The 27,943-nt window shown below is 43.9% G+C and overlaps 1 protein-coding gene and 1 long non-coding RNA gene across 3 annotated transcripts in view; one reads left to right on the forward strand and one right to left on the reverse strand.

Annotated features, from left to right (window-relative positions):
* LOC146434208 (BMP/retinoic acid-inducible neural-specific protein 3) overlaps nt 1-27,943 on the forward strand; it is a 198,612-nt gene that overhangs the window by 144,794 nt on the left and 25,875 nt on the right. For both annotated transcript variants that reach the window (XM_085068657.1, XM_085068658.1), the window contains exon 7: nt 11,037-11,259. In XM_085068657.1, the coding sequence (XP_084924783.1) occupies nt 11,037-11,259 (223 nt within the window). The remainder of the gene's footprint in view (nt 1-11,036; nt 11,260-27,943) is intronic.
* Nucleotides 19,778-26,260, reverse strand: LOC146434210 (uncharacterized). The gene is made up of 2 exons (XR_014853861.1): nt 26,132-26,260; nt 19,778-20,380 (listed from the first exon to the last, which is right to left on the reverse strand). It is a non-coding gene; the product is annotated as an uncharacterized LOC146434210 (long non-coding RNA).

The following is a 27,943-nucleotide window of genomic DNA, read 5'->3' on the forward strand; positions in this document are numbered from 1 at the left end:
ATCTCACCTGCAAGCAAAGCTGACAGGATGAAGGGAATGTCCTTCAGATGCCAGGACTTGCAGAGACAGCTGTGCAGTCTGGCTTTCTGGTTTCTGAAAAGGGAATTTGCTGTCAAGGTCATATTTAGATTGAGAATAAGAAAAAAGCCACTTCATTGTAGAAAATGTGAGTTCTTTCAGCTCATGGCAGAGTCCAGGCAAGGTTGTTATCTCCTGCTCAGCAGAGCTTCCCAATCAATCCACAGCTTACAGGATGATCTTCTGGTTTTACTACCAATGTTGACTGCAATTTTCCCACCTTCATGTGGCACCAGGAGAGTTTCAGGGCTGGTGAGAGGAGCATTTGTGGTTTCCTGTTCCAGTAACAGGCTGACATTGCTAGCATTAACTCCAAAACATACATAGATATGTGTGTCTGTGTGTTTATACACATATGTAACAGCTGTGGTGGAATCACAGGATCATGAAGGTTGGGAAAAACCTTGAAGATGATCAAGCCTGACCATCAGGAGCACCACCACCCTGTTCAGCCATGTCCATACAGTCTGGAAACACTCCCAGGGTTGGTGAATCCACCACTGCCCTGGGCAGTCTGTTCAATGCTTGGCAACCTTTTCCATGAGGAAATTTTCCCTAATACCCAACCTAAAGGTTCCCTGGTGCAGTCTGAAGCCATTTCCTCTTGTCACTTTTAACATTTTCATGAGTTTCCTCAGGACAATATCTAAATGACTGACCAGAGGATCTCTGTTCCCCACCAATTCCACCTCCTTATCCCTGACACTTATCCCAGTTCTTTCCTTCTTGCAGAGCACAGGGCTGGGAGGAGCTCCCCTTGCAGCATTCCTCACTTCAAAAAGAAATCAAACAAAAAAAAAAAAACAAACCAACCTACAAATCTACCCCAGGATCATCCAAATTTGCTCCCCTGAGGTTTCTGTATCAGCTGGATTGTTGCACTTCAAATGGCTTGTCCAAAAGGAAGTGTGGAGCTCCTCTCCTCCTTCAAAACCAGAGACCATATCTTGCAGAAAACTTATATTTCCTTCCTTTGTTCCCTTTGTCCTTCAGAAAGATTGAAGGAGAAATCCTTTGGAGAAGGAAATAGTTTAATTATCAGGAGAGCTGGCTGATTTAGCCTAAATTGGAGGGAGAAGGGGAAGGAAAATTCAGATTTACTGTCTCTTCTCTGAAGAAATAAGCTTGTTTCCAGCTGCAGTCTTCTGCTTCTTTCAATTGGATTATTTTCCACCATATATTTCTTGGAACACAGCTGCTACTTCTTTGACAAATTGAGTAATGCATCACGAGGAGCTAAAATTCATGGCAACATAAAAACAAATATATGTTCATTTTAGCACTTTGTTTTCTCCAGGCTTCTGAATCATGGTGGGATATTTTAAAAAACATCTATCTTTTATAAATCTCTTTAATACCATCTACACAATATTGAGGCAGCACTTTAATGAACAGCAATCGCATCCAACCATTTGAAATGTGCATCCCATGGTTTTTACATCCTCTCACACTTCCAGCTTTGGGCTTTCAGGTTTTGATTTACAGCTGACACTGGTATTTGACTGGCTGTCATATTTATTGCCTGATTAAAATTAGAAAAGCATCGTTATGGAATAGGAATGAAAACAGGGTGGTCACACTGCTGGAGCAGCAGGTTTTCACAAGCAGTACAGGGAAAGGTGATAAAATGAGCATTAGGAGGTATTTCCTGGCAGAACTCTTGCTCCTCACACCAATTGCAGCTCCCACAGAGGACTCCATGGAGGGTTAAGATGCCTGGAGCTATAGGCAAATTTATTTTTATTATTTGTAATAAATGGCAACAATTAAATCTGAGGTCTATTGTGCTAACTGCCCTATAAAGATAAAACAAGAGCCAGGCTCTTCTCTGAAGAGCTTGCAGTATAAACAGAAAAGTCTGTTGAAGTGTAGCAGAGATGAAGATTTATATACAGAATGTTACAAAACACAGAGGAAGCTACTTTGAATAAACCAACTAGGAGTAATCTTTCAGTAAAATCATGGTTTGTTGTTTTGTGGGTTGTTTTTTTTGTTTATTTGTTTGTTTGTTTTTTTAAGGCATGCAGTAAAGAACTTAATCCTCATTTTGAAAAGTTTACTCATTTTTGCAATTTTTTACTTCATCACTTTGATGGTATAATGTGAAACTAAAGGTTGCCATAACAATAAAAAATAATTCTCTTCTGTTAAGGTGAAGTATTTTGACTGACTCAAAGCAAAGCAAAAGAGGCAAACCTTGCAATGTTCCTTTTAGAGGATTTCAGAGGAATTAGAAGCATTTGGAAAATTTTAGAAAATTTCTGAAGAGTTAAGTTAACTTTGAAATCCCAAAAATCCTTTCACAAAATGCCTTTTATTTTCTTTTCTCTGCACAGTTCTATGTAAGATCCTTCTTGGTGGTGACATGAGTAGCTCTAGCAGCTTTCCTTGGCTGTTGTGTGTGATTAATTGGCACTCTTCTTTCCAACTCCTAACCTGTAAGCAAAACCAGCCAATATTTATATTAAAAAATAGGTTTGTTTGCAGCACCAGCAGAAAATCCTGAAATGGACACAGAGCAGGGCTGGCTGACTTTGCTGCTCTGTGTCACCTTTTCTGCAGGGAAATAAACTTCTGGAGCTGCTCAAGATATCTCCTTAGTGTTTTTCAAGGAGAGCTTCTGGTGTGAATATTCCTGTTGGTTCTGACTGTCGCTGCTCTTCCTTATGCAGTATTATCTGTTTATTTTGGCTTCCTGCTAGAAGGAATTGTGCCAAAGGAAGGCTGGAGTCATATTAAAACCAGGTGTACAGCAGAGACAAGGAGACAGGTTATTTTGAAGGAAAAACACACCACAAGTGAACTAAAACTGCAGGTGTTTTTTTTTTTTTTAAATTTCATGTAAAGTTTCAAGTTCCTTAAGCAGTTTTTTCATCTGTCAGTCATGCCTCTGGAATATCTGGGTGACAGTGGTGGTCAGGATTTGAAAAGGAGGGGCTAGGAGAGAAGCAGAATGTACACCTGGGCTTCATGAAAGTCTCTTCACCCCATTCTGGGACCTGGGAAAAGGTGTTCCCTCTGCAGACAAAGGAGCTCTGGAAAGCTGGCCAGGTTTTCAGGACAACATCCTCCAGCAGAACTGCTCATTCTGACACTCAGGTCATACCCTGGGATTTGCTAAAATGGGCAACTCGAGGCAGAGTGCCAAAGCAAAAAGGCAGCAGTGCAGGAGGTGCAAACAGGGACAGCCTACCAAAGAAAAACTCGGGAATATTGCCCAGGCATTCAGAGATGGTGATGGGCAAAGCTTCATCCAAGGCTTGCAAGGATGCCAAGAGCAACAAGAAAAGCTTCTGGGGTTGTCTTGGTGGTGAAAGATTGAACAAGGAATTGTGAGCCTGCTGCTGAATAGGTTGAGTGATTTAGGGATTTGTTTCAGAAGGACTTAATGCCTTCTTTGCCCTCAAGTCTTCACCAGAAGGTACTGCAGGTCCTTGAGCTTGGGAAAAGGATGCACAGAGTGAAAGAGGCACCAGCAGTGAGCAGGGGAGCAGTCAGGGGTTTGTGGAGAGAGCCTGAGCCCTGGCAGCCCATGGTAGTTAATCTGGGGTTTGGAGAAACACATGATTTCCTGGTAAAGTCTTCCTGTTTTGAAAGATTGTGGAGACTGTGAATATCCCTGATGACTGGAGAAAGGCAAACATTACACTGATCATCAAAAAAAATCTGAAAGGATGGTGCAGGGAATTACTGACTGACCAGATTCACTCTGGTTCCTAGGAAAATCATGGACTGAGTCCTCTTGGGCAACATTTCTGGAGATGTATCAGGTTCACCTGGCAAGGTTTTGGCAGTGAGGAATTGCTCTATTTTTAACTAGCAATATATTAATCCTCCCAAAACTGAGTCCCTTTTGCCCATGTCTGTAATTCGTAAGTGGGATCTCCCTGTCCTTGTCTCATTCTAGGAACTTTTTCATCTCATGTTGTCACTGTGAGGAGTGACAGAGAAGCTTGGGGGGCATCTGGCAGCCAGCTGAGGTGAAGCCAAGGGACATGAGGGAGAAGATGATAAATAATCATCTCTGCCCCATCTCATTCTCTCCACGATAAAATGCTGATTTATGGATGATAGGAGAGCAATGAGTACCATTTACTTCAGTTTTAGCAAGGCTCTACCCACGGAATCTGATCACACAATTGGATTTTTACCGTTTTTTGTCCTTCCATCCAGAGCACTGTATGTTACCCTGGATACCAGAATGTTGTGGTGGACACAGTGCAGGGTTAGAGGGTCACACATCCTATCTGAACACTGGTGGCAAGTGGAACACAGCCAGGGTCTATCCCAGACCCAGCCAGGGTCTATCCCAGGACTTCTTCTCTTTGCTTTCTTTAACAATAACTAGGAGAATGTACCGAAGTGCACTCTCATCGAGTTTGCAGATGTTGCCAGTTTGAGGGAGTGAGACAGGAATCCTCAAGGTCAGGGCTGGCATACAGGGGGACCTGGACGGGCTGTGGGTTGGGACAACAGGAACCTGGTGAAGTTCAAGAAGGGAAAAAGCAAAATGCTGCTCTGGAGAGGCAAAGCCCCAGTGTTAGTCAGTGCTGGATCTGCCTGGCCAGGAGCAGCTCTGCAGGAAAGTTCCTGGAGCAGAGAACAGAGTGGCCTGACAGTGCCAAGGGCACACTGTGGGGCTACAAAGGTCAGGGGCCAGGATGTCAAGGAGGGGATTCACCTCAGTACTGTTAGACCTCATTCAGAATCTGCATCCAGTTTGGGGCTCCAGAGTACAGGGAAGACATCAGCAACCTGGAGTGTGGTCAGGGATGTCCTCAGAGAGGAGAGGGCTGGAGAAGCTGCCCTGGGAGGAGAGGCACCAGGAGAAGGGGTTGGTTGGTCAGCCTTGGTGTGGAGACTTCAGGGAGCTGAGAGCAGCCACCTTGAGTGCAGGGAGGGGAGAGAGAGAGGCTCTGTGTGCTGAGAGACAGCAGGCATGAAGTGAAACGGGAGAGATTCACACTGGGGGTTTGGAGAAATTCATTCTCCATGAGGGCAGCTGAGCCTTGATTGCAGCACTTTCTGAACCCTGACTGGACCAAGCCCTGAGCAAGCTGATCTGCTGTCAGAGTTGAGCTGCTTGGGCCAGGAGATGATCTCTCCTTGGACTACAGACTGCCCAAGGAAACATCAGCTCTGACTTCACACCTGATCCCATCACTACAGTTTAAAAAGCAAGCTGGCTTCCCAAAGCAGCAGTGCTCTGTAAAGAGCAATGATCATTTGCCATTCTCATTAGGAGAGTGAGAAAAGAGGAGATCCAGAGCAGAACCAGAACTCACTGCAGCTAGTTTTGAATCTGTGTGAAGCACTCTCACTTGGAGCAGCACAGCAGATGATATCATTGCTTGCTCACTCAGCATCACACCCTCCCTTGTTAGAGACCAGTGGTTTTCTGTCAGTTTGCCTTCATCCCACTGTAACATTTTGTTAGAGCCAAAGCAGGACTGTTTCACATGAGGTATTACTCACTTCTAGACTGTGATGGCAGAACTTTAATACCTTCAGAGCGAGTTAAAGAACTCGATTAAAAAAGAGGAATGACAGATGTATAGATTTTTAAGGAAGAAAAGTATTTCCTTAAAACATCACTTAGAGAAGTGACAAAACAGCCCATTACAATTGCTGTCTAATGATAAATTTTGACATGATAATGTGATGTAAAAAGGGGTTTTCTCCTATAGACATACTTTTACTGAACTTTGTTAAATGAAAAAACCACTCAAGTCCAAATCCTTATTAATATTAGAAAATACATAGACTATATAAAATTGTGAATAGTATCTTTCAGTCAATGAAGGATTCTTAAACTTTTTCAGTTATTGTCAGGCTGCTTTTGCTCAGGAAACATAATTGCTTTTTCAAGGTTTGAATATGGTTTAAAAAAATTAAAATTGATTTTGGGCAGACAATGTAATCCACAATTAGACAGGGTTATATATTTACTGAAACACTGGACTGTAATTTTCAATGCTAAAGGTTTTGTTCCGTAAGAAAAAATTATTTCATTTGAGATAAAATGGCTCATCAGAATACAACATTAAATTAAACAACAGAATAAAGCTTGATGGAATGTCATCTCCCCAGAAACTGTCATTTCTGGAGACTGGGAGAAGGTGGCTGCAATTTTTTGTAGGTTACTTTGCTATGAAACAACTTTTTTCTTAGCATATCCTCAAATGCAGATTCTTTTCAAACTGTGTTTTGTTTTATGTTGTCCTAAATTACATGTAGATTTTCACCACAATTATTTTCATGTGTACGTTGTCATAAATTTTAGCCATAATAAGAACCAGCGGGAAAAAAGATAATATTCTTTTTCTTTTTATAAAAATCCATGTCAGATTTGAATTTGAGTCTCTGTTACACTGATTGGGGAAACAGTGCCTATATGATTTAAAAGAAAATTTTAGGAATGACAGTTTGAAAGCTCAGTCGTGGACTTGCTCTGTTTACTCTAAAGAAAACAGGAGAAGGAAGTGCAGTGATATTATTTGGTATTTCCCTATTTCCAGCATTCCATTGCTGCCAGATGTCAGCCTGTGGCACCTTTAATAACCTAATGTTCTGAATCCCCAAGCAGGTAGAAATCCATTGACTTCCAAGATGCTTCCACAGATCCTCCACAAGGGATCTTAGGAAAGAAGCTAACCCAAGACATTTTAGCAGCCTGGAAAAGTTCCACAAACCACTCAGCCTCAGCTGAAACAAAACCAGAAGTGTGCTGAGGTGTTGTAGGTGGGACAGTTTTGTACAGACCTTGTAGCAATACACCAGGGATAATCCAAATATTGCCAGCAGAGAAATCAGGGCTCCTGCTCTCTTCCAACACAGAGCAGGCACCTTTTTCCCTTGTAGAGAGCACTGTCAAATCCTTGGATGAGGCTTCCTGCATTTTGCTGGCCTTTGCCAGCTCGGTGTGCAGAGTGTTAATCACTGCACTCAGCACTTAGTCCTGCTCTGATTCCAAATAACACCGAAAATCCACATTACACCTCTGCAGCTCTAGGGATTTCTCATAGCCTAAATACGGCTGATATTCATCTGATTTCAGCAGTAATGTTTGCTCCCATTATGATATTTCTCATTTATTCTTTCCCATTGAAATATGGGATGCCATTTCAATCTCCAGGCACTGTTGACACAAAGGAGATTGACCTGGCAGAAAGGAGGAAGAGAAAAGAGACACAACCAGCCAGCAAATGAACCTGCTTGACCCACCACTGCACATAATGTTTTAGCTTTTTCACCTTATTTGCAAGTGGTTAAGAATATATAAAATCGTATTGCATGCGCTACCCGTGTGAAAATAAGTGTTGAAATCAGATTTTATGTAGCACCAAGAATCATGGTGGGATTTTCGGGGTTGTCCTGTGCAGGGCCAGGAGCTGGACTCGATGATCCGTGCAGGTCCCTCCCAGCTGAGGATATTCTGTGATTTGGTGTTTAAAAGTATCCATTTCTCTGCCCCCCGGGACTGTAATCCTGGCTGTTAATCCTCGGGAATGGCTGGCACCGGCTGTTGATTAGAGTGTAATAGTTTAATCATCTCTCAGTGTTAGGAGTTCATGTTGTAGTTTCACAGATCATGAAATGTGTCTGTTTAAGATATGGGCACATTATCTTTTCTATTTTTTTTATATGCAGCAGGTACCACGCAACCATGCTCATTTTATCTGTCTCTCCTCTACCTGCATCCTGGAGCTCATTAGCAGGATCAGGCAGGGCACAGGGGTAGGCAAAGATGATGTTTGTAACAGGCAGAAAAAGCAACATTTTCTCATTGGCAATGCTGTTGCATTGCGAGTTGAGGAGTGTAAACCCTCCTTATCACTGCTAAACACTGCATCGAGCAGTTGTTAGCTGCAGAGATTAGTGCCACCGAGCAGAGGACAGCAAAGTGACAACGTTCCTTAAATAAGTGATTAGAGCAGGATGAGGGCTGAAAAGGCATCGTCTGAGTCTGTTGTCTCCGGAGGGAGTTGCTTTTGTTTTGGTTTCATGAAGCTCATTTTAAGTAGATATTCCAGCCTCTCCGAGGAACAGGAGGGAGAAGAGAATTTAGGAATTAAGCGGGTAGTCAGGAATGTGGCTTTGGGATCTAATCCTCCCAAGGTGTCAGAGTATATATTTTTATATCTATATATACCTTCACTTCTCTAAAGTTGGTAGAACTTGCCTGATTTTTATAAGCTGCAGGTCTTATAAAAATCAAAATGCAAAGGGTATAGTTTTTATCAGCTTAGTTAACCTTACTTCCTGTTATTTTTTTTTTTAAACTACGATATTTTAAATTTTCAAATCTTTACGTTTGGATGGCTTTACCAGGCCAAAAGGACTGTGGTTCCTTTGGACACCAAACATAATCCTCTATCCTACCCTCTGTGCAGACCTGGGAGGGACAGAGGACTGGCAAGGGCAGTGTGAGGATGTCACTGAGCTCGGGAAGGAATGAAACTCTCTGACATTGTCTCTGAGCTGTCAGTGGGTCTGGCATTCCTTTATTCTGGCCAGGATGTGCCCTGGAAATCATTCCAACTCCACAGGTCCCTTAAAAGACTTTTCACATATTGATACATTTATAGAAAACAAAGAATTTCTCGTTCCTTGTTTCTACATTACAGAATTCTTTTCATTAGTTAGTGTTTGCTCTTCTATTGGATATCAAACCCTTTGCCTTTAATGTTCATTTGGTCAGTTCTGTGGTTCCCTTAGCATTCTTCTCTTTGCCAGGGGGTAATATCTATTTATCTCCTCCATATCTTCTAGATTCCCAACATGTAAACTTTAAAATCCCAGGCCTCCACAACTCCATTTTTGTTTGTTGAAGCTTATCAAGCCCTGCCCAGTCAGACCCAAAGCCTCAGTGGTTTAAAGATTAAACCAACAACAGAACCTGGCTGGGTTCTTGGCAATGGTGAACAAAGCCATGACTGAAGTTATTTAAAACTGAAAAAGAAAGTTGTATCATTTCCAACAAGAAATCAGAGATTGGGAAGTTTGGATGAAACTCTGAGCAACCTAATCTAGTGGAAGGTGTCTCTGTTCATTGCAGTAGAGGTTGGACTATAAATGTCCCTTCCAAACCAAACTATTCTATAATTCTGAGGAAGGAATAATTATCACTTAGGAAGGAGAAAACAGAACTGTTTTTCCCAAAATTTCACTCAGTTTTGCAGAGATGCTAATTTGTAGGATTTATTAAATATTCCCATTAATTCAAATTGTTAGCTGTACACCCAGGAATGGACACTCTTGCTGGACAGAGGACAAAAACCAACTTAGATTAAATTAAGGGAGGGAAAAAACCAAAGATGAAAGGCTCCAAATAGTTGACAAGATAAAGAAACAGTTCCTTTCCCTTATTCCTTAAAGACAGCACAGGGCCAGAAGTGCTGTGCAAGAGGGCAAAATGAACAACACATTGCCAGAGGAATTATTAAAATGACTTGGTTAAACATAAAATCATCATCTTTGCCCCTTGCCTTTCATTTTTTACCTTCCAGAAGACCTTTCAATGCCTTTAGCCTTCTTGTGAGTCTTCACCCATCACAGAAAATGCTCTGCCAAAATGTTTGTATTCCATCACTGTCCCATGTGCCTCAGGATGTGGTCAAGGGTGCTACAGCTTATTTACAAAAAATCTTTATTTCTCCACCCATGAAAAAGAATTTTTTTTTGCCTGCTTTGTTTAAAAATGTTGTTAAAAACCCTAAATTAAAGTTAAAACGAAGAGACTTATGAGCAAGGATGGTAATGGAGTATTCTTTGATGAGAGCAGACGTTTTCCCCAATCAACCCCCTCCCACGAGCAACCTAAAATTACACGAATGTTCAATATTATGATTTTTTTTGTTTGAAGAGGGAGGCTACTTCAGGCAGTGGGATCTTTGCTTTCACATAGTCTGCTGAAGTGCAGACTACCCAAAAGGAGCATCTGGCAGGGTGAAAGCCAAACTGTGGGATAAGTGACTTTGTTGCAGGAACAAGCTGAAAGGGAAAAACGGCTTGTGAAGGGTGGGAGGATAGCAGCAGGCAGGAGGGCAGGCAGGAGAACCTACTGATACATGGAAACAGGACAGAAAAAGGATAAACGTGTGCATTCAAGTGTGCCACTCATTCTCCCATATTTCCCCAGTAACTGGAGCCCTTTCAATGCAAGTTTATTTAGGTTCAGAAGTTATAAATCATTCTACTAACGGAAACAGATTCACTGGTTAACAAAAGTCTGTTAATAAGATTCTGTCTCCATATCTTGTGTGGACTGAGCTACCAGAACAAGTCACAAAGCATGAGATGTTCACAGTAGCAATGACCTTGTGATTGAAGAACTTTCCATCACTTCAGAGTCAAAAAGGAGTTACGGGAACATTTTGAAGTGTCATAAAATTTTGAAGTACCGTAAAATGCTTTGAAAGGCTCCATTTTAATTATAAATACTTATGAAAGTCTAATTTAATGGCTTGTCTCAGGTGAAATAACATACATATAAGAGAAATGGCCTGTAAAATCACATTTACTTGCATTTCCCAAGTATTGGAATATACTTCTTTTAAGACAGTTTCTGATGTTCTTCAAATGAGTCAATAAACATTGATCGTTAAATGCACATTTACTTTCAGATCTCATATTTGAAGGTAAGAACATCTGATTGTTATTTAATCTTTGTATTATCCAGGTTCAGAAATAAGGATGATATGCTTTAATATAATTTTAAAAATTATATGAATATTGGATTATATGAATAGATATGAATTTTCTGGCTTTATTCTAATACTATCAATAAAAATGTAGTCACCTTTCTACTTTGAAAGAGTCAAAATGCTCCATTTTAGAATTTCAAAAGATTGAGTTTATGAAAATTGCTTCAAGAAAAAAAACAAATGAGAAGTTAATTTCTGCTGCAAGAATAACCATAGCTGCATAATTAAAGACAATTAATTATTTTTTTCCAGATGAGTTCAAATTATTTATGAAGAGGCTGCCTATGAATTATTTCCTGAACACCTCGGCCGTGATGCATTTGTGGACAATGGATTCGAATTTCCAACGGCGCTACGAGCAGCTGGAGAACAGCATGAAGCAGCTCTTCCTCAAGGCCCAGAGAACAGTGCACAAGCTCTTCGGCCTCAGCAAGAGGTGCCACAAACAGCCTCTCATCCGCATGCCCAGGCAGAGGTAAGGAACTCTCAGATCCACAGAAATCCAAACTGCTGTAAGGAAGTCTGTGAAATCCCGAGAAATCCAAGCTGCTCTCTTGGCACTAAAATCTCCTTAAGGCCACAGATGTGGGGATGGTGTAGGCACAGGGTACAGTCCTTGTGTTTGTAGTGATGCCTTAAAGCTGGTAAAAATAAGAAGCAGACACAGCTGTATAGGGAGAAGGGTATTGCCTTGGTTTAATAGGATCCTAGGTGCACAACTCGTCAAAGGCGGAATCACACTGAGGAGCACCCACCTTGTACAACATGTATACAATTTTATGGACCTCACAAATCAGCATATCTGCCTAAAATCCCCCAATAAGAAACTTAACAAATGAAGTAATTGTCCCCCTACTCTAATTACCCCTCCCTCAAGTGAGACTACAGCCTGGTTTACAATAACATGTTCCAGAGAGGAGGCTCCTTCCAAGGCTGGAGCCTCTAGTTCTGAGATAGTATGAATATTTTATCTTCCCACGCTGCAAATCCCTCAAACTAAGCTAAATATCAGACAACAAGAGTTATAAACATGTAGGGCTAAGGTACAAGGAGTGTTTGTGAAGGGTACAAGGAGAGGGAAAGGGTATAAAAAGGTATAAAAAGGGTATTAAAAGAAAAGACAAAAACCCATCAGGCATCAGTAGGAGCTGAACAATCCCAGCTATCAGTATCACTCCATTCCTGTTTTCTTAAACACAATGGGAAATGTGAGAATAAATCCTGATTTGTTTATGACTGTGTAGGATATGAGGCAACTTAGAAGTGACACGAGCACTTCTTGTGACACCAAATTCATCCCGTTTGGTTTGCCTCTGTTTTACAGAGCCTTGTTTTCCGTGGCACTTGGCCAGGTGTAACAGTGCCAAAGAATTGTGTACAGAGTCCTGAATAACTGCTCTGGAGCAAGCACAACTATTTTAGGAACTTTGCAGGTCATTATACAGTATATACTACACACAATTGATTTCACGTCTCGTTTGTCAAATATGAATTAGATTGGAAAGAATGCCTGAGGAAAGAAAATGGAAGAGTTTTGGTCTTTCCTAGAAACAGAGAGATCCTGAAAGCCAGCTAATCAAATCTTCATTAGCATAAAGTGGGTATACTCGATTGCTGGTCGAAAATTGCTTTGTTGGAATTAGCGCAATGACATTACAGTAAATCTGAAATGAATGAGCTTTTAAGGACATTCTTCTTCTGAGCACAAGCATTGTGGGATAGTCCAGTGACTCGTGCACTTAGCACGTTTCTCCATTGATTTTAAAGAAATCTAGTTTAGGTTCAGTGTTCCAGAACTGCCAGGGATACTTTACACTTCCCTGCTTTTGGCTCTGCTGTTCAAGCTCAAGCTCCGTCAATTTCTCCTTGCCTTTCGGTGGTCCTTCCCCTTCTTTCAGGGGAAGGCTTGTGGCTTTCGTGTTCCCCTTCTTCCACATATTGTACTTTGCCCTGGGATCTGGTAGTTGGAACCAAAAGTGTCTTTTTCACTTGTGGAGTCATTTCATGATTAGAAAACTGTCTCCTAAGAGAAGTTATATAATCACAGCAGAGCTTTGTATCCTCTTGGGTGTGTCTTGGGCATGACCTGAATGAGCATCCTGCAAAGAGATGATTCACTGTGAACGGCTTCTGCAGGAACCCAGAGCTTCTTAAAACACAAGAAATTATCCAGCCTCACTATTTTTCCCTCACCAAAATTTAATATAATATATTTCAAATAATTTTAAATAATTAGGTCTTCTCCATAGGGATTTGGGGCAACCTTTGGTTGCCATAGATAATGACAGTGATAAAGATGAAGTGAGGTATGTAAAACAAAGATCAGTTGCAAGGATTGATCAAAAGACAGCTCTTGTTATATAAGGATTTTTCTTTTCAAATGCAGAACATGCAAATTCACAGTTTATTTTTTATAAAATGATCCAAGAACAGGAAGCTGCCCTATGAGGAAAGGCTGAGTGACCTGGGTTTGTCTGGTGGTGAGAAAAGAATGCTGAGGAGAGACCTCATCTCCATGTTCCAGTACTTAAAGGGGGACAAAAAGAAGATGGAAACTCCCTTTTTACAAGGAGTCACATGGAAAAGATGAGGGGAAGTGAGTACCAGCTACTGCTGGGGAGATGCTGAGTGGACACAAGAGGAAAATGTTTCCCAACCAGGAATGACCTCGCCAGGGAAGCAGTGAATTCCCCAATGCTGGACACTTTTCAGATGCAGCTGGGAGGGCTGCTGGGCCATCTTTTCTACACCATGCTTTTGCCAAGAAAGGTTGGACCAAATGTTCCTTGAGATCCCTTCCAACCTGGTATTCCATGATTCTATGACAATAAATGTTCTAGCAATGAGTCTGCCTGTTTTACAGGGAGTTGCACCAAGCTTTCATACCAGTTTGATTTTGCAGTGCATCTCCAACTTAGAAATATCACCACTTACTTTTAAGTTAATTATGTCTCCTTTTGGTGACTACCCTAAATTTTTTCCTTGTCAGTACAGAGGGAGATAGGGCGTTTGATGTACTGATGAGCAACAGATGACTCAAAGTTCAGTGCTAAAGGCAGGCTTGGGAATACTTTGCCAGTGGGAAACGTTTGTTAAAAGAGACAGCTTTCAAAGGTTGGATTCCATCTGACTATCTGGGAAAATTGCCTTCTGACATCCAGGCTTTCATGGCTGATAAGAAGAAGTTTAAATTGAGAAGTGAGGGGAAAAGGTCAAAAGAAACTGGTTTAATGTCCAAACCTGTTTTAAAAAAAAAATCTGATAGATCAAGATAAAGTAGTGGATAAAGGAGTATCAGTGGTGAAAAGACCTATAGTGAGAAAGAAAACAGATAATTGAGAGAATATTTTCAGATATTCCTCATGATGAGAATATGCCTAATGCAGGTAAGACACTGAATTTTTGATACCTGCTAACAGGTAAGTGAATGGCAGTGTAGAATGAAAACCTGAGTAATGCCATGGAGAAACAGGAACCATTGCTCAGGCTGTAACATCAAACATTTCAGCAGACAGTGAGTGGAACAAGAGAACCAAACCCCAGTTCTAAATGATTTTGTGTTCAAGAGAAGATAGAAATAAAAGCAGAAAAAATATCTTCACGATATAAGGTCCCTTCCAGACTAAGTCAGTCTGCAATTCTGTGTGACATGGATACTCTAGGCTTCAAACAGCAAGGGGGAATTGGAATAAAATGTCATTCTTTTCCAAGGCTTTCTAAACAACTTCAGGTTGGTGTTTGGGCTCTGCTACTGTGAATTTTGTTATGGAAAGAGAAATTAGACTGAGTTAATGAAGATGTAAATACTATTTTCAATGGTATTTTTGGGGCACATGTCTTTTCAGATATAGATTAAAGAGGCAATGCTTCACCTTTTAATAAAGGTCATGGTGTTGGCAGTGAGTAAAACCAACTCTGTTAATGTTCAATTTTACACCAAATTCCACAAATCAATAGAAGATATGGACAATGGAATTTTAAAGGAGTATCTCAGAGGTGAGGGTTGGTTTTTCTCTTTTATGAAACTGAGGGGTATGTCCTCCAAGTTTAATGTAATTCATGAAAACTTTCTCTGAGACTGGAGTTTTATAGGGATTTATCTATGCAGTCTGCCAGAAATGGTTTGGTCACGCCTGAAGGAGCTCCTGCATATGGTCAAGGTTATCATTAATTACTGAAAATACTCATCTCTTTTCTCTGGCCACAGAATTTCTCTACTGAACATGAAACAAATTGTTGCCTGATTGTTCTAAATTGGACTTAATTAATGAGTTACACAGAATTGCTTGCAATTCTTTCATGTCTCCTGAACAGCAAGCCACTTAGTAATCATAAGACTAAATTACATTAATATTTTAATTTTCTAATCCGGAAACCAAACTACCATTGAATCCTCTCCTAACATCATTGTTCATAGCAAAAAAAGACTCAATTAACTTGAAAGTTAAAGAAACTACATTTCCATGTCTTCTTTTAGAACACAGTTTATATTCTTCAGTTAGAATAAAGAACAAGTAGTTTTCTTTCAGTTTGCACCAGCGGTCAGAACAATTTACTGCAGCACTTTTGTGTACAGAGGGGGTGGGCACAGGATTACTATTTTTATTTTATTCTGTTCAGTGCAAATCTTTTCAAGTTCCAGATGTTCTGCCCAGCTCTTAAGCTTGCTTTCATTAACATGAAACAGATAATTGGTCCTTTTCCTGAAAGTCAAATCATGCCAAGATACATTTAACACCCTTAGATTTCCACTGTAAACCATTATGGCACTGCTGAGTGTAGCTTTTAAAATTCACCTGAATTAATCAATATGCTTTCTGTAATCAGAAGGGCATTTACTGATTTTCTGAGTTCAACAAAAAACACCAACTAAAATTCAAAGCCAACAAGGAGCAGAGAAATTGCGATGTAGGTAATCTGCTCCCACGTTGTGCATAAGCATGGACTAATCAAACATTCCATTTCAAGTGATAGAAAAAACAAAATTAAAAAACAATGCACTCTGAAAAAGAAATGTCTTCTGTGGAGTAGTACTACCAGGTTAGCTTCTGCCTCCATGAATTTGAGGCTCTGCTGCTTCAAGAGGCTGAAGGGATAATTTCTAGTATATTCTTATTGCATTGATGCATTGACCTTAAAAACATGGAGTCTTTTTTTTGTTGGGCAGAGTCCACACCTGCACTGAAGGCTAACATCTGTGAGCATCTCTCACTTTAACAACACCTTCAGGTTGAACCTTTTCATTTGAACCTTCTCATTTGAACCTTTTCATTTGAACCTTTTCATTTGTCAAAGACAAAACAAGTGACGGGAATAAGTAAATATCAGTTATCCAGCATAGGGCCACTGTAACTCACCTATGGCAGGTAGAAGAGGTGAAGCAGCAAGCAAAGCTGTGGTTATACATTTGTCACTGTGTTATGGGGAGGGAAAGTGGGTTTTCTTTCTGTTCTGGTGAACACAGCAGTAAGGTTTAATTTCAAATGCAATGACTGTGCTGAGAAGCTGAAAATCCCCAGAACAGAAGCCCTGATGCTACCCTTGAGTTGCAGTCAGTGAGACACCTGATGTGACTCAGAGCTGGGGGTGTGCTGGCACTCACATCCACCCAAATCATGGAACCAAAGGGAGGGGACTGGAATCTCTGTGCTTGACAGCATAAAATATAAACTGTCTTGGTGGAGAAGGAGAATGTTCCCTTTCCCAAATAATTTTCAGTAAGGACAGCAATGATTCCCTCTAGTTTAATATCCAACCACTAGTGAAAGACATTGAAGAGAGAGGAAATTTTCAATTCTTCCTTCAGAAGTGCCAGTTTAGAACTTGGTTTCATTCTTTTTGTGTCATTCAAATGGGTTCCTTGACTAATGTCATCCTTTTGAGTGAGAACACTCAGTACAGGACATTGCTGTAGGTATGAACCTTATCTGTATGCACTTTAAACCACTTCATAATGAAAAAGCATCACTTAAGGCCAAATTTAATCAGTACAATCTGTGATTTAATAAAGACGTAAACAAAAATATTAAAAGGAGAAATGTAATGTAAATACAGCAATAAGTCAGTGGAAAAGAAATTGCATCTTCCTTGCATAATAACTAGATGGAAAGCTGGTGCAACAAGCTGCAAATGAAGATTATCAGCATCTTAAATAAATAAGAATTTCAATCTTGGAACACCAAGGTATGACACATACACACAAAAGCACGGAGTTTTGAATAGAATGTTAGTATCTGAATTTTTGAAAAGACTGGATGCTTAATATTACCATATAATTTAAAGTGAAGGTGATAATTATACCACTAGTTCAGACATTTCTTAAAAGGATCTTATTCTCGTAACGGAAGCTGAAGACAAATAGAGACAAAACTTCTTAATAACTTTAAAAAAATATTTTACCATATAAAAAAATGCTATTTCTAGAAGGAACGTCATTCTTGGCAGCCTTATTTTTGAAGCATGTCCTCATCTCCATAAAGGTTATTTTTTTTAAGAAGCATACTCTGAAGCTTAGAAGGAGTTCATCACTAGAGGCAGTGAATAGCTACATCAAACAGAAGAGCTTCAGAAAGAATTCTGCTTTTAAAACTAGATTTTTTTTCTGGAATTTCCCACAGAATGCACCACAGGCAGCTATGAAAGAAGGAAGAACCATGAATTTGCATTTTCTTGTTTTTCTCTTATTTTTGAATTTCACAGAGCAAAATATTCCCATGCCCTAGAAGCACAGCAAGGCCTGAACACTCTAAAAACACTTCAGAGAAGAGATTTGTGTCCTAGTCTTCTCTTCACTCCATAGGCAGAAAAACAGATTTAAAATAGATGACTTTTTTACAGCATCTGTAACACAGTCCTTCAGAACACTGAGGCCTGGAAGCCTGGAAACCAGAATGAAATACAAAAGAAATAAAGAGGATAGTGCAGGTTAATCCCATTCCCTCAGGATGTAATGCAGGATTAGTTCCTTACATCCCAAAGTTGTTTATCAGCTACTTTAGATTGCTTTGCTATAAGTGTAATTGATTCATGGGCACAACACCACTAAGGAATAAAATCTTCCACCAAGGAAGCCGCAGAGTTCAAGACATGAAAGTTTCTCAGTGCATCACACAGAGACATTTCTTCTGAAAGAACATTTGTGCTATTGGATGCAAGGGAAAAAAATCTAATTATCCATCACTTAACAGGCTGCTGGAATGAAGGTGAGCAGCGAGTCTAAAGGAAAATGATGTTTTGTAAAGGCAGTGGAAGACAGCAAAAGCTCCTCTGGATGGGCTGGATCTAATGGAAATGATTCTTCTGAATAAACAATATTTTGTCTGATTTTAGAACATCTTCTTTAATAGAGGACAAAGGATCATAGAGATGTTTCTAAACAAAAGTCATTGCGAGAAAGAACAAAGAAAAATATATTATTACCAGTATATCAAAAAAAGGAAAATAAAAAAAAGATATTTTTCTCATCTGCTCCAATTAAGATATTGCATTTGGGAGTTAAAAATGGATTTACAAATTTTAATGTGAAGGAATGCCTGTCCAGTGGAAATTTGGATTGGATCTGACACACCAGGTGCACATCTGAAAGTCGCATGGCACAGCACAGGAAGGTGAGAAGATGAAAGTGTGTGAGATAAAACGAAGGTCAGTTTCCTAGTGGTTGCTTTACTAACCCGAATACTAAGTCTGCATCTGTTCTCAAAGGAAATAAAATGATCCGCTTTGAGGTGATACCTTTAATTGGATTGGGGATTAGAGTTATTTAAAACTAACGTGACACACATGAAAATATGATTTGGAGCCCTGCAAATAATAGGGCTGATAAGGAGGAGAAGCAGAGATAAACTCTTGTGTATAGAAGTGTTTTCACACGTGGTTTAAGAGCTGTATGTACACAGGGCTGCTCTTGGCACCTGTCCTTGGAATACCTTTCCTCTCAAGGAGATCTGGGTTTCTAATGGTGCAGCACTCTATTGCACATTCATAGAGGCTGTTCTTGGCCACCTGCTGCTCATGGAAATTTTTCCAGCTGCTCAACTCCACTTCTGATATTTTTGATGAATGGCAACATTAGAATGAAGTAATTTCAGCACATCAGAGAGTGCTGTGGAATGAGTAGAGAGTTTATATTAATGTCACAGGGCAGGAGTATTCCTGCTCTGGAAACACTATATGTGCAATGAAATCCCATTTCCACACCAGTGTTTTGTCCTTTTCAACTGTGAACTACCTACCAGTGTAACTGTCCCCTCCTAGCAGTGCTTTGGCTATCATAATTTACATTTTGTCACAGGAGGTTTGAAAAATGAAAATCATCTTAGTTAAGAATCATTCTGACATGAAAGGTGTGATACCAGTACTGTGTGACACAATATCTGATTTAATGATATTGAAGACCTGTGATATGGTACTGATTTAATATTGCAGTGTGTTGAATTACACCTTGTGAGGCCAGCAATACTAGAGTATCAGAGTGAATCACTGACCACTTAGCAAACAGTCTGTACTTTAAAAGGACGTAACAGATATGACTTGGACTGTCCACACATTATCTGTGACTGCTGGATATTCAGACAACACTTCAAAGGAGTCACTATTCAGAAGAGCAACAGCAGAACACAACTCAAGGGAATCATCTGCTCACAAAGAGTGACTTTCTGTGGGCTCACTTCTAAGAGTCACAGGGTGACACGAACAGAAATCATTAGTTCCGTTGGAATGTGAACTTCCTCTATACAGTCCAGTTCTGAGAAAGTGGAAAGTTGGGCTCAGTTTCCTCTTCTCCCTCGTGAAACAGTTTGTAGAGTGTTCATTTATTTCAGATCTGCTGACACTAATTTGCTACCTGCAAATTGCCTCTGTCCCTTCCATCTACCAAAACACCTCTTTGTTTCCAAACCAAATGTCCAAACTTTCTTTCATTTTTTTTCCCCAGGCAAATTTTGCAATTCCATTCAGTTAAAGAATCCGAAAATTTGACAAAAATGAAACACAAGGTGCTTAAAATAACATTTTATTTTATAGATATGTGGTATTAAAAAAATAAATTAAAAAAAACAAAGAAAAACACGGGATAAGAAAAAGCTGCTAAAGAATTTCAGCTACAAGGTATTTAGCATATTTAATCCCCAGTTTAGATGCACAGTACTGAAGATCTTGCTTTTGGCATTTTGGCTTTTACTGTGACCAAACTGCTGTAAAGGACTTTTCCTCAGGCCAAATTTGAAGATATCTTCATCACCTATCCCCATTAATCACTTGCAGAGACAACATCAGAGCCAGCACTGCAGTGACTCACAAGCCTTGGAAGTCTACACTTTAAAATAATTACTTGACATGTGGATAGATCCTGGCACACATTTCTGGGCTTGGCAGCTCCTGCTTGCCCCTGGCCTGGTGACCATCTGTCTTTGCAGTCATGACATGTGACATGGTGGACATGAGCCTCTCTGGACAGCACCCCACCACCTTCAGCACAATGTACTCCACAAATGCAGCTGGAGGTCAGGCAAGGACACCAGAGGGAGATGTTGGATCTTGGAGCACCCTGGGCTTCAGGCTAGCCCACGTCCAGGAAGTTGTAGTATCTTCCAGGTTTCCTGTAAAATAACAGCATATTTGAACATGGACATTACAAAATGTACCATAACAGCATATTTTTCATCATCTATGAGTCATCAAGTGAGACATGGATAAACTAAGTACAAATGGGCTTTGTCTCCAGCATCACCACAACATAGGGAAGATCTAAAGCTGTTGGAGATCATCCAAAGGAGGCCATGAAGATGGTGAAGGGCCTTGAGGGGAGGCCATGTAAGGAGCAGCTGAGGGCACTTGGTCTGTTCATGTGGAGTCTGAGGGGAGACCTCACTGCAGTTACAACTTGCTTGTGAACAGCAGAGGAGGGACAGACACTGACTGTCTCTCTGTGACAGGGACAGGACTCAGGGAACAGCTGGAGCTGTGCCAGGGCAGGTCAGGCTGGAGATCAGGGAAGGTTCTTCCCCCAGAGGGTGCTGGCACTGCCCAGGCTCCCCAGGCAATGGGCACAGCCTGAGGCTGCCAGAGCTCCAGCAGTGTTTGGACAGCACTGCCAGGGATGCACAGGGTGGCATTGTTGGGTGTCTGTGCAGGGACAGGGCTTGGACTGGATCATCCTGGTGGGCTCCCTTCCAACTCAACTTCTCTGATTCCGTGATCAGGAACCCTCTGTGGAGCCACCAGAGCCCCTCAATCTGCGACCTGCACAGTCCCACAGCCTGGCTAGATCCCATCTCCCTGGCTCTCTTTTTCCATTCTGTCACTTCCCAGTGAAAACCAGAGTGTCTGTTACAGTGGGGTCCCAGCCCAGGCTGCCGTGAACTGCTGTAAGAGAAACACTTCTCTGGTCTGTGTTGTTTGAAGGGAAAACCTGCCTCCTCTGTGGAGAGATGGTACTATTGCAAAGCAGAAGAAAGCTTTGACATGAGCACAGAGGGAAAGGGGAGATGAAGGCTGGACTTGTGAGGTGGGGGATACTGCCAGGCGTATCCATATTTCAGGCAAAGCCTTTCATTGCTCCGATGCCTTGCTTTGACAATAAAGTCTCTGCTTGTCAGGTCAGGTCTGTCAACACTCTGAAAATGAGCTTTTCACAATCAGAATCAGAATACAATCTCAATTAAACAAGCAGCAGAACTGTGAGACAAGCATTGATATAGAACTGGACAGACACTAGCGAGTGGCTGATATTCTTCACGTGGGTTACATCATATGCAATTTACTTTGTGAGATTGCTCTGAAGGTGAGGTATCAACTCCTCAAGGGGACATCAAATGCCATTCTTTAACCTTCAGGGTTGTGCCTCAGGTCATCTTACCTAAGGACATATAGTTGCTTTGAATAGATAAATTTGAAGACTGGAGTTCCAGTCCTGCAGATGATGGGAATTTCAAGCCTTTGACTTTTAAAAATACATTGAAAAGTACTGTAAGCCTGCACAGGACTTGTTCACAAAGTGTATCGTCTACTCTTTCATTCCTTTATAAAAACATAAATCAATCCCTGGCATCCAATTCATGCAGAATGCACAAACCCCATTGTTATGCACTTCCAAATGACATACTTCTAGGAACAAGCTTCCGATCTGGCCAGTAGGCAAGGAGATTAGATATAAGAAATACATTCTTTCCTGGGAGGGTGGGGAGGCCCTGGCACAGGGTGCCCAGAGAAGCTGTGGCTGCCCCTGGATCCCTGCAAGCGTCCAAGGCCAGGCTGGACACTGGGGCTTGGAGCAGCCTGGGACAGTGGGAGGTGTCCCTGCCCATGGCAGGGGGTGGCACTGGATGGGCTTCAAGGTCCCTCCCAAGGCAAACCATTCTGGGATTCTGGGATTCCACCACTCAGCTCCTCAGCATTGGATTGGTGCCGTGAGGTGCCCAGCACCCACCTCAGTGGGCTGCAGCTGCCCTTGGCCTGAGCTCGGGAGGATCTTCCCTTTTCCTGTGGAACCCCCCGGCAAACACGGAGCCTTTCAGCCCACAGCAGTCCCCTCTGGGGGAGCACCAAGAGATTCGCAGCCTCGCCAGGCTGGCTTGCCACCCCGTGTGCTGCAGCTCCTGCCAGGCCTGCTCAGGGAGCGCAGGCAGCTCTGCACACATCTATCTCCTGGCAATTGCTCACCTGGCAGGGAGCAGCAGCCGGAGGCTGCAAAGACAAAGCAAGCATCTGCTTTGCTATCAACCCCAATGCCAGGCAGCGTCCAGCGTGGCACGTTGTGGCGTCCTGGAGCTTTCAGCTGCTTTCAACGCGGGTGGCCAAGCACGTGTCCTCTCAGGCTCCTTGCCTCGGGAGATTTTCAGCCAGGCTGCAAGAGCTGCGTTTGCAAATGCGTTTGAGTGCTGCAGCTCCTCTGCAGGCACCTGACACAGCCAGTGGGATCCAACGCCCTGGCAGGAAAATCCCCGTGTGCCTCACAACGAGTTCCACAAAACAGCCTGGCAGCTGCTGGCCCGCAGAACAGAGAGTTCTGGAAAATCTCCTTGGCATGGCTGAGAGCTCTCCTCCCTGCACAGATCCTACAGAATGATCTCTGCACCAGGGCAGCTCTCTAGGAGGAGAAGTGGAGGCAAGAAAAGGAGCTCTTGCATCAGACCAAGGCCTTGTGGCACAAGTCACAAGCACTTGGTGTCCCTGCATCCCTCCCGCCCCAGGCAGCGCCTTTCTCCTCTGCCCCACACAGCACACCCTGCAACGCCCCAGAGACCAAAAGGCTTCAGCAGTTTTCCCCAAATCAGTGGGGGACTACGGCGCAATGAAAACAACAAGCGCTTCTGATTTGTCAATTCCATCATTTTATTTCAATAAAAGCAACTTGTGGAACCTGTTCTAACCAAGCAAGAGCTACAGCTCAAGTGCCTGAGGAACATATTCCAGAGGAACATATTCCAGGCCAAATGCTAAATAATATTATCTATCAGAAACAAAAAGAGCTTCCTAGTACTTTACCAAGTAATGTCTAGTTTAAATCTTCAAAACTCTCTACCTTGTTTAATTAATTTAATAATTTAGTTAATTTAGTTATTAGGGTTTAATTTTAATTAATTTATTTAGTTAGTTATTTTTTAAAATACCTTAATTTATTAATTGAACAGGAATAGAAGGCATAAGATAGCCTTTATCCCATTATCCTAAATTTTAGAAGAAGGTTCTACTAACATCTACTTTTATATTAACCTACAGGATTTTACTCTATTATATCCTCCTATTTTTTTCCTCAAATTCTTGAGGTAGCAGCTCCAAAGGCACCTCAGTCTTGAGCCTCCTGGCCCTGCAGCAGATGGACATTGCCACCCAACTTGGTGGCACCTGCAGAATGACTGAGGGTGCCTTCAGTCGTCTCGTCCGGATCAATGAAAATGTCACAGCCAAAGTCAGGGTTTGGTTACTCAGACCAGAACCCTGACTTGCTTTGGTTCTTGCTCTTTCCGTGAGGATGTCACAGCAGTGGCAGCACAGAGCCATGGTGGGATGGCCCTTTTGGCTGGAGCACTGCACTGAAATGTCTGAGGCTCCCCAACGCCCTGCGCAGAGCCCTGAGCGCCCTCCCGAAGTGGGACGGCCGCCGCTCGGGGACAGCCACGGCCACAGCCACGGGTGGGCACAGGCGTTTCAAGCGCTCGAATGACCGCCTGTCCCACTCCAGGAATTGCTGTCCCCAAGTGCCATCTGGAGAGTCCCACGGGAGGGACCCTGAGGAACTCTCGTCCTCAGGTCTCCAGGCTGGGTCACTGCTTTGTGACCACAAGTCACTTGGCAGGGACACAGAGCCACTGCCCTCATCAATGCTCTCACTCAGGTCGGTGTCTTCGGCCCAGGCCTCGAATGGGAGAGACCCTGAGCCACTCTCTTCTCCAGTCCTTTGTGTCACCTTTGTGTCCTTGGCCCATGACCCACCTAGGAGGGACCCTGAGCTACTCTCCTCAATGCTCCAGCTCAGGTGGGAGATTTCTGCCCAGGCTGTGCCCAGCCCTGGCAAACTGCACACAGACCTGAGCTTGTTGGAGCTGCACCCCTCCTCACCCTGCAGCACTGCCAGGAGTGACCCTGAGTGACGCTGCCCTGCTGACCCTGCCCACTGCCCGAGATCTGCCGGCTGGCCGGGCAAGGGGCTGCGGGGGCAGCAGGGGCTGTGCGGGGCCACTGCCCAGCTCTCTGCTGCTGCAGCCTGTGCACCAGGGGCAGCAGACGCTGCTGTCTTTGCTACCTCTGCTGCCTCGGCAGTGTCTGCCTCTGCTGCCAGCAGTGAGCAGGGCTCCACCATGAGCGCTGGGCACAGGGGGTTGACCCAGATGGTGTTGATGACGATGTCGTCCCTCTTGCTCTGCCACGGCTCTTGCTCCTCACTGTCTTCCCCACTGGACACTGATTGATCTGTGTCTTGGAGAAACAGCTTGAGGAGTCGTCCTGGGCCGCTGGGAGACTCCAGTTCATTTGTGTCATTGAAACTGGACTCTGAGTGACTCTCTTCACTTCTAGCTTGGCATTCCTGGGACCAGTGCCGCTCCTCGCTCCGTAGCTCTTCCAGGAGCCCCATCGCTTCTGGTCCTGCCCACTGCCCAAGCTCTTCCAGCTGGCAGGGCGAGGGTCTGGCAATGTGGCAGCACTCTGAGGGCTTTGGGCCTGCGGTCTTTGTTTTCTTCTGCCTTCTGCAGGGTTCAGCTGGGCTCTGCTCTGTGCATGCCTCGAGCTTCATGAACTCTTCCCATACCTGTGCTGTCGGGGGCCTGGGGGGCCTCTCTTCCTCACTGCTCTGTCTTTGCTGCCTATGGAGTCCTCTCTCTTCATCTTCATGCCATGCCTCGCCTGGGAAGGACCCTGAGCTACTCTCCTCCTCAATGCTCCAGCTCAGATGGGAGATTTCTGCCCACGCTATGCCCAGCCCTGGCAAACTGCACACCAAACTGAGCTCGTCGGAGCTGGACCCCTCCTCTGCTGGTGCCTCTGACGGGCATGGCTCTGCTTCTGCCCCTGTCCCCTGCCAAGGGAGATCTCCCAGCTGGCTGAGAGAGGGGCTGGGAGGGCACTGGTCCTTAAGGGGGTCTGGGTTGGAGGCCTCTTCCCCCCTGTGAGGGGCTCTGCTGGGCAGAGCTGGGGCTTGGCCTGTGCCTGTGCACGGCTGAAGCTCCCCGTGCTCTGCCCAGGCCTCTCTTGGCCTCAAAGGAGGTCTCTCTTCTTCACTTGATGGGCTCGGTCCTCTTCCTTCTTCCTCTTCAGACAGCTCTTCGGGGCTGTCCACTTCCCAATCTGCCATGGAGAAGGCTTGCTCCTCCACCTCAGGTTGTCTCAGGGCAGCCCCCGCTGCTGCCCCTGCCCCCTGCCCACCCAGAGCTTCCAGCTGGCCGGGCTCCGGGCTGGGGGGCCAGCAGGGGCTGTGCGGGGCAGCTGCCCGGCTCTCCGGCCCCAGGGCGGGGGCTGCTGCTGCTGCCCTCCCTGTCCCCGTGCCCCGACGCAGGGGCCGCCGTGTCCCCGGCTGCTGGCCGCGTCGCCGGGTCACAGCCGCCATCCCGCTCACGATGGCACGGCAGCCGCGCCGCAGCGAGCGCAGCAGAGCCTGGCCGCGGCCCCTGGGGCTGTGCGGGGCTGCCCGGCTCCCTGCTGCTGCCGCCCGCGCCACAGACGCAGCACGGCAGTCACGGTGCTCCTCGGCTTCCTGCGGGGCTGCCCGTGACTCGCAGTCGGACACCTGCACGCAGCAAGAGAAGCATGACGCCCAGCCGGCCCTCTGCCTGCAAACGACTGCCCTGGCACAGCAGCTCCCTCCGTGCCCGCAAGCCCGCCCCAGCCCCGAGAGCCGCTAGCGCATCCCTCACCTTCTGCCTCCGAGGGAATCGCAGCCACTTCTTCTCGGGCTGGACGCCCACGGTGCTCTTCTCGCTCGTCGCCATCTCCGTCACGCCGCGACGCTTCGCTACTGCGGGAGATGCTGTCTCCAGACGAAGCAGCTCCTCCCGGCAGTGAGCACCCCCAGCCATTCGGTGCCCTTTTACAGCCTCCCGCTCAGGCCGCGTCCCCAGGTGTCACAATGGGCTCTGGGCACACGCAGCCACACGTCACAAAGGAGCCTGCAACGCGCTGCTGTCCCCACGGGCCACTCCCCGGCAGTCCCAGGACAGCGGCGGGCTAGGGGGGCTCCGAACCAGCTGCAAAGCGGCTGGCACCGGCTGGGACAGCAGTGTGCAAAGAGGGCGGTGACAGAGCTGTCACACAGCCTCTCGCAGCGACAAATCAGGGACTGCAAAAGCAATCAGTGCATGTGCCACAGCTTTAAAAAACTCTGTTTGCACATCATGCCCAGCTGTAAAGTTCTAGAAGGCATCGCTGCAGGCTGAAATTTGTTTGGAAATAATTTGAAGGCGGAAATGCTTGTGGAAACTGTTCCATAAAAATGCTTTTTCTGTCCAAAAAAAATTTTTTTGGTGTCTATTAACTGTGATAATTGCACACTCAGCAGAGAATTCCCTTCTCAAATCAGGATAGAGGCCCCACTGAAAAATGCAGAGGCTCTTGCACATGGAACATGTGCAAGCCCAAGTTTAGGGTCAAGAACTGCGGTGTGCAAATACTGGGCTCATTGGGAAAAAGGTTTTCCTTCCACCATAGTTGAGAATGCCATCATTTGCCCCTTTGGAATGCAGAATGAAACAGAGGAGAGCTCACACGGTTCGGGAGGCAAAGGAAAGGACTCCAGAGATGAGCTGTTGGAATACAATTTCAAAAAGGCTGAAACGTTCACACAGCTCCATTTGAAACTGGGAAATTGCAAGAGGAAGTGATGGCGAATACTCCCATTTTGGAGGGTTTGCATGGGCTCTTGGGAAGGACTTGCTCCCTGGGAGGGTGGGGAGGCCCTGGCACAGGGTGCCCAGAGAAGCTGTGGCTGCCCCTGGATCCCTGCAAGCGTCCAAGGCCAGGCTGGACACTGCGGCTTGGAGCAGCCTGGGACAGTGGAAGGTTTCCCTGCCCATGGCAGGGGGTGGCACTGGATCAGATTTAAAGTCCTTTCTTCCCTAAACCATTCCATGAGTTTATGAAAATATTTATGCAAAGTTACATTTGACTTTTTCCTGCTAGGCTTTTTTTCCATTTGCAACACAAATAGAGATATAACTCTTTTATATGAGCTTCATAATTACCAAAGTTAATAATTATTTCTTATGTACAATCTATAATGTCTTTTATAAACCAGAATTGCATTAATTTTTGATGTAATATATTATCTTCTTGGATATGCACTTGATAGGAGCAAAATAAATGGATAGAAAGAAGTTGAAGGGTAAAGAGCAGGGAAATTGATTTATCTGAAATTAGATAAGAATTCAGTTTGTGCATAATTACCATGGATACTTTCAAGTGTAATTTACTAACAAAAACTTAAGAAAATATATATTAAAGAACATTTAATTTTTGGAAACATAAAGAAAATTTTCAAATTAAGGATTCCTTACTGGTATCTCATGTGTGTAGCTATATCCAGACTGGCAAATACAATGTACACTGATTTACCCCAAGGAGTAATACCAACATCTCTGCTGACAGCAGGGATATGACATGACTGCCTTTGCCCCCTCCCCTTGTCCTTCTCCCTTCCTGCTTTTCATTTTGGAATGAATTTATTGCTCCAG

This window comes from Lichenostomus cassidix, chromosome 8 (genome assembly GCF_008360975.1).
Source record: "Lichenostomus cassidix isolate B80296 chromosome 8, HeHo_3.0, whole genome shotgun sequence".
Taxonomy (NCBI): domain Eukaryota; kingdom Metazoa; phylum Chordata; class Aves; order Passeriformes; family Meliphagidae; genus Lichenostomus; species Lichenostomus cassidix.